This window comes from Thamnophis elegans, chromosome 10 (assembly GCF_009769535.1).
Source record: "Thamnophis elegans isolate rThaEle1 chromosome 10, rThaEle1.pri, whole genome shotgun sequence".
Classification (NCBI taxonomy): domain Eukaryota; kingdom Metazoa; phylum Chordata; class Lepidosauria; order Squamata; family Colubridae; genus Thamnophis; species Thamnophis elegans.
Window position 1 is genome coordinate 42805662 of NC_045550.1, and position 11867 is coordinate 42817528.

The 11867-nt window shown below is 43.7% G+C and overlaps 1 protein-coding gene across 1 annotated transcript; it reads left to right on the forward strand.

The window, feature by feature from the left end:
• Window positions 1-100: 100 nt before the first annotated feature.
• Window positions 101-3530, forward strand: ZIC1 (Zic family member 1). Its single transcript, XM_032225821.1, has 3 exons — window positions 101-1091; window positions 2187-2350; window positions 3333-3530. Exons 1-3 carry the CDS (start codon window positions 101-103, stop codon window positions 3528-3530), a joined length of 1353 nt encoding a protein of 450 aa, XP_032081712.1.
• The last annotated feature ends 8337 nt before the right edge of the window (window positions 3531-11867 follow it).

An 11867-nucleotide genomic window follows, 5' to 3' on the forward strand; every position in this document is an offset into this window, starting at 1 on the left:
TGGCGGTTGCTTCCTTCTTATCTTCCCCGCCCTCCCTGCCCCCGATAAATCACTTTTGTTTCGGCGGTTGCAGCCGCAGCTGCCCGCAAAGCGGGGGAAAATGCTCCTGGATGCTGGACCTCAGTACCCAGCCATCGGCGTGACGACCTTCGGCTCCTCTCGCCACCACTCCACGGGCGATGTGACGGAGCGTGAGGTGGGACTGGGCATCAACCCCTTCGCCGACGCCGGCATGGGCGCCTTCAAGCTCAACCCCAGCAGCCACGAGCTGGCCTCGGCCGGCCAAACCGCCTTCACTTCGCAGGCCCCGGGCTACGCGGCGGCGGCGGCGCTGGGACACCACCACCACCACCCGGGCCACGTCGGCTCCTACTCCAGCGCGGCCGCCTTCAATTCCACGCGGGACTTTCTTTTTCGCAACCGGGGCTTCGGCGAAGCGGCGGCGGCGGCCAGCGCGCAACACAGCCTCTTCGCCTCGGCGGCCGGCAGCTTCGGAGGGCCCCACGGGCATGGCGAAGCGGCGGGGCATCTCCTCTTCCCGGGCCTCCACGAGCAAGCCACGAGCCACGCTTCGCCCAATGTGGTCAACGGGCAGATGCGCCTCGGTTTCTCCGGAGACATGTATGGCCGGCCGGAGCAGTATGGGCAGGTGACCAGCCCGCGCTCCGAGCATTATGCATCCCCCCAACTGCACGGCTACGGCCACATGAATATGAACATGGCAGCCCATCACGGAGCGGGGGCCTTCTTTCGTTACATGAGGCAGCCCATCAAGCAGGAGCTCATCTGCAAGTGGATCGAACCCGAGCAGTTGGCTAACCCCAAAAAGTCCTGCAACAAAACTTTCAGCACCATGCACGAGCTGGTGACTCACGTCACCGTGGAGCACGTTGGCGGGCCCGAGCAATCCAACCACATCTGCTTCTGGGAAGAGTGTCCCAGGGAAGGGAAGCCTTTCAAGGCCAAATATAAACTGGTCAACCACATCCGCGTCCACACGGGGGAGAAGCCTTTCCCTTGTCCTTTCCCGGGATGCGGCAAAGTCTTCGCTCGGTCGGAAAATCTCAAAATCCACAAAAGGACGCATACAGGTATGTCTCCAAAGAAATAAACAAACAAACAAACAAAAAAGAGAGAGCCCAAACTTCACTTTCCTTGCGGGGTTTAAAGAAGGCCGTTCGCAACAGTGTCTTTTCGGGAAGGGAAGAGGCCTCGGGAATCCTGTCAGGGGCCCGTTGCCAGAGCAATCCTAGCCGAAGAAAGCGATTGAATTTCGGGTTGAAGTTCAGCTAAGCGAACAAGACAGGAACAAGATTATTTTTCTCTAGAGTTTTTAATTTTTGATCTAAAACAAATATTTTTAAATAAGGAAATTCGGAAATATAGGTTCTAACAGCTGGGGATGGAAGGGAGGCGGGAGTAGAAGTTGAGGGGGAAATGGCAGCGGTTGAATTTATTGGTTTTAATTAATTGGTCTGACAGCGTTGCTTTGAGAAATCTGGCTAAATATATAGCTTGTTCATTCCAGTTTTTCTTGCTATCATTTTTATTTCTCTGTAAATATTTAATTACGTGAGCCAATTTAAGTAATATGAGCTGTATGGGTTTGTGTTATTACATGCTAGCCTTGGAAAAGGTTTATTGTAATATATCGTAAATCAACAGCACCTTAAAAATATTGTCCTTCCTTCCTTCCTTCCTTCCTTCCTTCCTTCCTTCTTTCCTTCCTTCTTTCCTTCTTTCCTTCCTTCCACATTCTATCATATACGTTTATACGAGAATTGGAAACAGGCACTGTTCAACCACTTGGAAGTTTAATCAAAGCGTATAATGCATAGGAAGTGAGATAACTATAAAGTTCTATCAGATTATGTATAGACCAGGGTTGAATAAGGAAAAGGGAAAGTAAACGAAGACGTGGAGTCGCTTTGGTAGTGGCAGCGAATTTTCCCTTACCAGGCTGGACTGCCAGTTTTGCTGCAGCAGGTTCACTGTCTGGTGAAATCCTGGGGTTTGTTCTTAAAGTGGAAGGAAAATCCAGTAAACATTTTATTTAGTTCTCCTCCCCCGATATTTCTTGGAGTTGGAAAGATCTTGTTTTTGTGTATATATGATATTATATCAAAATTAACGGGCATAAAGTCCCAGATTTGTAACCAGAAGGTTCTTGTTCATTTTTTCAATAGGTGAAAAACCCTTTAAGTGTGAATTCGAGGGCTGTGACAGGCGCTTCGCCAACAGCAGCGATCGCAAAAAGCACATGCATGTCCACACGTCAGACAAGCCTTATCTCTGCAAAATGTGCGATAAATCCTACACGCATCCCAGCTCCCTACGAAAACACATGAAGGTAAAAATGATCGTTTCAGCTTTTTCCATGCTACTGAGCTACTCCTTGCTGGGACCTCCTCGCCTCCTCCGCTCGCTGTCGTTCGACTCCCCTATCCCATCGCCGACTTGGATTGTAACCCACCGCTACTTTTTTCGGAGGGAGGAGAGAGAGAGAGAAAAGAGTGGAGATATAGCCACTCTAGACAGGGTAGATAAAGGGAATGCTCCCAGGCTCAAAAAACCCCCCTAACAATTCCAGGGGGTTTTTTTTGCACTGAGAAACGGCCTCAACAATGGGTCCCGCTCCGGATTCACCTGGGGTTAGGGGCCGCTTTGGAAAAAAAAAAGGATTTAAAGCAAAATCTAGATGGTGGTGCTTTGATGGAACCTAGATGGACATGGAAACCTCCCGTTTTCTTGTTTAAGTTTAACAGCTCAGGTTTTGAGTGTGTGTGTGTGATCCAGGCCCATATTTTTTCTTACACGGCGGGCCCGTCCCGCGACATTAGCAGAACTGGCGGAGACTTCAGAACTCCCCCTTGCTCTGGGATCAGCCCGCATACTGATTAGCAAAGCAAGATTGCGAACTTCTCTCGTTTTCTCCCCCCCCCCTTTTCGCTGGCATATAGAGTTCAATCGGTGAACTGAGCTCAGGGGCTTAGCATGCGGGACAACCAGCCGAGATAGTGCGCATGCACATTGGTGTGTCAGTTAGGCATCCACAACTATTTAGCTCTAAAGTATGCACTGTGTGTACGTGTGTTTATGCATGTATGTACGTGTACATGCATATGTATATTTGTGTATGTATGTATGTGTATAGTTAAGCGGGGCGTGTATGTATGTATATGTGTATATTTAGGCGATGTGTGTATATTTGTATACGTGTATATTTAAGCGGTGTGTGTATGTACACACACAGAGAGAGACTATATACGTAGAGACCTATTCAAACAGAGTGTCAAGCTTTTCTCTTTGTTATCTCTTTCTCTGTTTTCCAGGTCCACGAATCCTCTAACCAGGGATCCCAGCCTTCCCCCGCTGCCAGCTCGGGTTATGAATCGTCAACTCCCCCAACCATCGTCTCTCCATCCACAGAAAACCAGACCACGAGTTCCTTATCCCCCTCATCTTCAGCGGTCCATCACACGTCCAGCCACAGTACGCTCACGTCAAATTTTAACGAATGGTACGTTTAAACAAACAAACGAATGGGGGCAAAAAAACAAAACGACCTATTTAAAAGACTCAAAAAAATAATAACGAACACTTTGAAATTGCTGAATCTTTTTTGGGTGTGTGTGTTTTGTTTGTTTGTTTTTTATATAAATAAATAAAATAAATAAATCTATCAATCTATCTAAATGCTGCCATAGACCCAGGAGTGAACCAAATCAAGAATTCTCTCTCTCTCTCTCTTTCCCCTTGCCTCTCCCTCCCTCCCCCCCCCTGCCCGGTCTGGTTTCTTTCCCTCTCTGGTCCCTCTTCTGCTGTTTGCTTTGGTTCCGGGGCCAAAGGCTAGGAGAGCAAAGCCCAAAGGGTTCTGTTATGTATGAGAGAATGGCCGGTTTGTGGTGCCATCTTGTCCATGTGTAGGGCTTTTTCGATGGGAACCACTGACTGGAGCTCTCACTGGAGCATGTTTCTCTGGGCAGCTGCCTCCTGTTTTCTGTAAATACAGAAATACTAGCTTACAATGTACTGTTTGATTTTGTAAATAGTTCTGCCACAAGTTGAAATAAGGGGATATGTGAAACGGTGGTCTTTGCATATACTGGGGGGTGGGGGGAGGGGGGAGGGAGAGGGAGGAGGCTGAAAAGGGGGAAGGGGGGTGGTAGAAGATCAACTATTTGTACTGAATGGCAAGGTTGTTCTAGTAAATGTGTACCAAAATGTGAATTACTTTGTATTATTACAGTCTAAACGTCAACCTAACAGAATATTATTGGTGTGCTTTTTCTTTTGTATAAAGTGCAAGCATTTCGTTCCAAAGTCCAGTCTAAGTAGTGCAGTAAAATGTTGTTACATGTCCTGTCAAAATAATTCGTATAGTGCAAGCCTGGATCTGCGTGTCAAACTGTTACATTTGTGTATGTAAAGTGATATTAAAAAAAAAAAGAAAGAAAGGAAAAAAAAAGCTATAAGGTATAATCTGTCCATTGCTTTTGGCAAATACAACCACATATTGTATATATTTCCCGAATTCCATATTTATCCGCATGTAAAGGTCTGGTTATACATGTTACAGATATTCAATATTTATGGCTAGAAAAATTGGTATGTACAATTTAGTTTACAGAACTGTTTGGTAACATTTCGTACATTATTAAAGATTCTGAAATCCTGTAAATTTGTGGTAGGCATCCTTATTGCTTTGGTTGGGGTGCTGCAACTTAGATTTTTTTAGGCAGTTAACTTGAGAGTCACCCCTCTCCCCTTCTCCTGGTCCCCCCTTTTCTTCCATGGTGTCACCAGGAAAGCAGCAACTTTGATATAAATGTGATAAATGCATGCATAGGTGTCTCCGTTGGCATGACAGTAGTGTTTTATTAGTATTAGATTAAAACCTACGGAGCAAAAGTTTTCATTTGCAATATAATTCAACTGGCCATCATAAGCATCGAGTATGTTATTATTGATTGAATTTGTCCTACCGATATTAACAGAAAGGAAATATCACTTGGAGAAAAGAAGGAAGAAAAGAAAGAACATGACCAGAATGTATGCTTGAACAGGGAATTATAGTACCAAACTACTGCAATCAGTAAGGATTGAAATAATTTATATGAGGATTAAAATTAAAACAAAGCAAAACAAAACACTGGAGAGGCTTTGACTACAATCTATTTACAATAACTTTAAAGATGGCCACAATTGACATCTTGTCCTTCTTTTGTAATGATTTATCCACCCCTCCCCCATTTCTAAACCCTCAAACCACACCAACATTTTGGAATCATCCAAATATAAAGCTTTTTTTAAACCCCTCTCTCTATCTTTATGCCAACCTTAAAAGCTTCGTACAGAAATGATAACAAAAACAAACTGATCTAAGGAAGGCTGGCTGGAGTTTATGTACTTTATCTCTTTTGTGAGTGTCCCCCCCCCCTCCTTTTACTTAAGAAATCTGTTCTGCTGGCTGGCAGTAATGCAGTAAAAAAAATATGTCTTTGTGTATCAATATTAGTCGTGCATAATGACTGTGGCACAATTCCTTTTTAAAAAAAAATCAGATTGCTTCTCTTTGCAATTTAGTTTGATAGATTTGCAAGCTGTGGTGCTTCTCTTAACTTAGTGATGCTTGTAGAAACTGCTAGGCTTTGTTCCTAGATGTAGCTTGCATGATCGCCCCATTAAGCAGACAACATTTCAACAAGACAACACAGATCACAAGCTTGGCTAAAACTCTCTCTGTGTCGGCTATCATGTCACAGAGTGAATTACATCTGGTGACCTCTTCGTAGTTCAAGGAGGGGTGTGTGTGTGTTTGTGTGTTTGTGTGTTTGTTTGTGTGCATGTATGTGCACCCACGCCCCCAGGATAGGTGTTTTTAAATTCAATCAATCAGTTCAAACTTCTAGAGTGAGAAAGATTTGGGATGGGCAAACAACTTGGTATGGATTCATTCATTGTTTCCAATGCTTAATGCTTTTATCGGTTAACTATTTTGCAATACAGTGCTGTAGTGGGGGTATTCATTGTGCTTGTTTGAAAATAAATGTCATTAGGGGAAGGAGATGCTGTGTTTACTCTTGCTTGAATGTTTACAGTTGCAATCCTGTATACAGTATCCTGAAAATAGTTCTTCTAAATGCAATAAGGTTTACTTTTGAACAGAAATGGCCTTGCTTTCTTCATTCAGCCAAGATAGGCCTGCATAAACAATTTAATTGCAGAGAGGAGAAAATGTGTGTGTGTGTGTGTGTGTGTGTGTGTGTGTGTGTATCTTCAATGCAGACAAACACACCCTTGTCATTTTTTTTTCAATAGCAAAGATCAGATATAGCAAGCTGGCAAAGTTGGTTGTCTTGTCTGTCTGTCTCTTGTCTGTTTTTAAGTTATGCTTTCTAGAAAATGCTATTCCAGCCATAAACTCATTTAGTCTTTCAACATTTAGTCTTTCAACGTGTAGAGCGCCACCTTGTAAAGTCTACAGTAACTGAACTAAGTTCCTTCCAGAGAGCAGAGAACCTACCGTAGAGGCAAAAACACAGAAAACAGCACCCGAAAGACACATTGGGAATCAACCGAACCCTAAAGGAATGCAACCTACTGACAAAATTTAGCATTTTGGCCTTTTAACTTTGTTTTAAATGTAGTCGTTTTGTACTGGGGATGATGTTCTTTTCTTTTTCAAGGGAAAATAATTATGGTTAAAAATAAGAGGAGCCAGTGGGTATAGCAATCTCCTCCCTACCCACACTCTGAATACTCACGTACATTTTTTAAAGGATTGATTGATTTGTGGTTAGATAACATTTAAAAGAGGAATGCGACTCCACCCCCCCTTTTTTGCCTATGCACTTCTCAGCCTTTTTCCCCCCTTCCGTGTTGTGTGGGTTCAGGAACAGGGTTTTTATCTGAATTTGATGAGTACTCATAAGAGTATTTTAGCCAGTGGATTAGAACATGGTTTCCCCTACATTCTATTTAAGGTGTGTGTGTGTGTGTGTGTTTAAATATTTTTTATCAACTGGATTAACAGGCTTCTTAAAATCAGAAGTTAGCCATTCTTCTCCTGCTCTACAATCCAGAGACCCGGGAAGAAAGTACAGCATGTGTAAAATTGTATGTTTTATGTTTTTAGATCTGAACAGGTTTTTATATTTATGCATAGAGGCATGTGCGTATACGAGCATGCATCTGTGTTTACAAACACACACACACACACACACACACACACACACACACTTGTATAAAATGATACTGTTGTTCGTTATATGAATGTTTAACTAACTTTGCCTTGATGTAAGGAATCAGTACCTGGCTAAAATCATCACTTTCAAAAACATCTTTTTCTTCCTCCTCCTTCCTCTTCTTCCCCATCCTTATTTTAAAGGCTCGGTATAAGGATGGAGAGTTTGCATTAAACGGCCATTTAAACTTCTGCACCGTCTGTCATTGCGCGGGTACTTTTAATGGCTTTTGTGAGATGTATTTTTCACACTTTTCTTCATGGGCTATTAAGTCTAGAAAGACGAGAAACGCTGGTTGAGAAATATGAATTGCTAGCGTCTGTTTAGCGGGAGACTCAGACAATGCACAAGCGAGCTGCTGGAGCGCGCGGAGTCGCGCCTTTAGATTAAGAAGGCCGTCGCCTGCAGCCCAGACGCCTTCGCCGCTGCTGCTGCTGCTTTGCTGTAGCCTTTCTACCCCCTGCGAAGGGCAGGACGGGGTTTCAAGCAAGGGTGAGATCTTCGACCACTACCCAGATTCCTTGCAAAGGGGTCTGGATACAGCCGTAACTGCGTTGGTTTTCTGGGCAATCCCCAAACAGGGCGCAAAATTCCTTTTTAAAAAAGGGCGTGGGATCACCACTCAGAGTTTAGAAACCTTACTTCGCAGCACCGGACCGTATTACTTTCGCAAACATCTGACCACAACAGCCGTGGATCCTAACAGTTCAGAGACGAATTGTGTACCGAATTACATTTCCCTCAATTCTATCAAGCCTCCTCTTTATAAAAACAAACAAACCCGGACCTTTTGTCTATACAAAACCAATTACGTAACGTCAAAAATATCTAAATCGGTTAAAAACGGATGAAACTCATAGAAAGTATTCATAGTTAATGTGATTTAAGAGGAGATCTCAAATTATCCTTTTAAGGTTTAGCTGTACTTAAAAAAACACTAAAGACTTATCTGATGGCTAAAACATGTGGGAATATTGAAAATTGTAGATGTTATCATACTGGGAGTAGCTAACTTTTTTTTGCAGATTTAACAACAAGTTTATAAGATGTTGTTTTGTCTTCGTGAGCATTTACAGCTGGATCTTTAAAAATGTGAAAACGTGACTTCCCGTTAGGATTGCACTCCTGGATGGAAAATGAAATTGCATTTTGAATTTTCATGGACATTTCACTGAATATTTGCTGTTTTCCCCACAGAATCTCAGGAAATTTATTCTTGAATAACTGCTTAGTATTTGGATATAAAAGAATTCATGTCAGAGGCTTTTCTGATTCCTAATTGAAAAGGAAAAAGGGAAGGGTCACGGGGAATGGAAACGAAACAGGAACCATCATTTTCAAACAAATTACCAAACGATGCAAATTAAGGAGTGCTTTCTAGTACTGGTACAACAGTTGGTGCCTTTTAGAAGAAAGTAAAGCATTTTTAATGCAAGTGAACAGAACTTTTTTTTGTCACATCTTGTTCACTGATTTCAGCGTATCTATTGATATATCCACAGCATACAGGATTATTATTCTATTTATTTTGCACATTTGTTCGCACTTAGCCATGCAAATGGGTTTGTGTATATGTTCATGAACTCCCCCACCACCATACCAGTATTTTTATACATACTTGAATAGATATAACCTGCATTGAGGAGGTAACAAGTGAAGGTCTGGAGACATTCCTTTATGGCAGCAAAGGAGAAGGCAAAATAAAGAGAAAGCTCCAGCATCTTCAAGATGGGCACAACAGAAGATAAGACAATGAAGTCACCAAACAATGTGGGATTAGGCCTGGCTAGCAAAAACAATCCTGGTCACTTATAGAGAAATGATTTGTGTGGGAACAAGATCACTGCTTTAAAGAAGGCAACCATTATAAGAAGTCATGATTTATTCAGACATATTTCCTATATTACCTCATGCTCTTATTTTGTGTGTGTGAATGCGTGCACATACACACATATGCTTTTTTGGTCAATACAGTGGGGTACATTTTTTAAAAAAATTAACACGCAGATAATACAAACATTTAATGAGTCAGCAGCACATTCTTGATCACAAAGTTACGTTAATACTCAGTTCTGTGGTTACCTCTTTTTTTCTAAGAAGCTTTTACATTGTGTGTGTGTGTATTTCATAGTGCATGATATTTCCCATGCACTATGAAATACATTTCCCTTCCCATTTTTGTTTCTCATTCCAAATCTGTCTGTCCCAGACATTTGCCACAATGGATGCTGTTTACGCCCATTTTAACTTAACTGTAGGTATATGCTTGAAGATACCAACGTAAAATATATTATCAGACTTGAGCCTTCTCTATTTATTCATGAATGTACATATGCATGCGTGTGCACATCTCTATCTATCTATCTATCTATCTATCTATCTATCTATCTATCTATCTATCTTCTTTGACATGATAAAATCAGTGTTAAGTCTGTCCCTTTCTCCTAGGTTCTGTAATTCAGATCTGCTACATCTTTGCTTAATAAGAAACACGGCCATGTGAAACCAGAAGGCTATTTTTACCATGCAGCTGGAAGCTGTCATCAATTGGTAACATTTATTTCAGTTTTAGAATGCTAAAATAAAATAGCATGAAGTTTCCAGATGACGGCCCTATTGGACAGGGGCTTTGGAATAATAGTAAATCAAGTTAATTGCAAGGTAGGTGTATAAACACACACGCATTTTATACAGATACCTTAGGAGAATCAGCCCAGGCAGCGAGATCTTTGTGTGTATGGCAATTCTCACTTGTAAAGCAGCAGCACCGCCCAAGCCGGTCTGAAAAACCACGGAAATGGAAAGTTTGCTAGGCACGGATGAGTAAAATTAAGCCCATTGGAAGCCGCACTTGTATCGGTGAGAATCTTAAGCATGTGTTTGCTATGGATTTCTTCTGGGGCTTACGTGTATTCAATGTTAGGGCCTGCAGTAAACATTTGCATCAGTACGTGGTAGGCAGGACAGTACCGCACGCCCACCTCGAATGTTTACATTTAAACAACCTCTTTCTTTCATCCAATTTCTAGAAGCCCTTGTTTAATTTTTAGCGCAAGTCACTCCCGTTCCGTTTGTTTCCTGGGGACGCGCGCGCGTTTGCGGGAAAGAGAGGGCTCGCTTTTCGTGCGTGCTTATGGAGCCGAAGGGGATGGGTACAGAAGGGGAAAAATAAAAATAAATCGCCTGAAACGAAAGGACAAGAAACAAAACAAAACAAAAACCCAACTCTCCCTTTCGCAAAGGCGTCTGCTGATTTTTCCAGATTGGGTCTTTGGCCAATAAAGGAAGCGAAAGGAAAACAAAAGAAATCTGGGGAAGGCCAAGGAAGGCTTCCCTTTCTCCGTTCTAAGGAGCGCTCTTGGAAAAACAAAATAAGACCGCATGCTCAGAAGCCTCGCTCTGTTTTTTTTTTCTTTTGGCCGCACGGAGGATCTGCCAGACTTCTCCAATGGCACCGAGCGAGCCAGGTTCCTCGCTTTTAAGTAAGCGCACACACTACCCGGGGCTAGAGTTCGAGCGCGCCGCGCATGCGCGCCTCCCACCCCTGGGCAGAGCTTCCACGTGCTGTTGAATATTTATAACTCAGCACTTCCTAAACTGTCTGGAGAAGGTAACCGCACAGAGCCTAAATCATCGCGAAACCGCTGGCGTGGGTCCCGAAACAGTTGGGTTGGGGGGGTCGTTGGGGGGTGTCGGGAGGAAGAGAATATATGCACGTGCTTGTTTTCCCGATATCGGCGGTGGTTTAAGTGAGATCGTACGGCAAACAAGGCTCAGCAGAAGGTTCGGCAAACCTTGCGGGCTCCTAGCAAACAACGCCAAGTGGCGGGGAGGTGTGGGGGGGGGGGGAGAGGCTCCCTACGATGACAGCAGCAGCGCGGTTCTCAAGCAGCTCGTTAGGACGACGCTGGTTCGGGCTTCACGTGTTCCCCTCCCTCCGGTTAGCCAATGATTTCTATTGCATTAAGGAAGATCCATCCACTCAGGCCCGGAAGGGATCTCTTCGGGGGCTTCGCTCTGGTTTGTCTGCCAGACTGCCTACAGGTTTTGATCCCATACCTTCTTTCCCCCCGACCCTGCTATAGAGTTGAAACGATCTTTCAACGCGGGCCCTTCAGCGTAGCAAAGGTTTTTTTTTTTTTAGATCTGCAACGTCTAAAGACATTAGATGGCAGGAGAAATTGAGACGTCCCCGAACCTTCATTTCCTTTGCCTCGACTGCTCCCATGCAGGCGGCCAGCTCCTGCCCCCCCCCACCGGTGTCTCCTGACCCAGGTTCGTCTGAATGGCAAGAGAAGCTTGACAAACTAGGACAGGCATCCCGAATGGGGAACTCTAGAAGGGAGCCAGAGATCTCTTGATCGAAGAGATTTTAGAAATCCTCAGAGAGAAAAAAAGAGGGAATACTGACAACAACAAACGCCATGATGACGACAGAAAAAAGGTTGCGTGCTTTCTGACGGGTTAACGTGCGGTGTATTGTGCGCCTGTAAATGCAAATCCTGTTTTCTAGTCTTTGTTAGGAGCAGGAAGTCGCCCTGCAGGTTACCCGCCTCGGACGGCTATCTTTAGCAGCCTCACAACTCAGGCAAAGGTCTTGGGTTTCAGCCCACACCGACC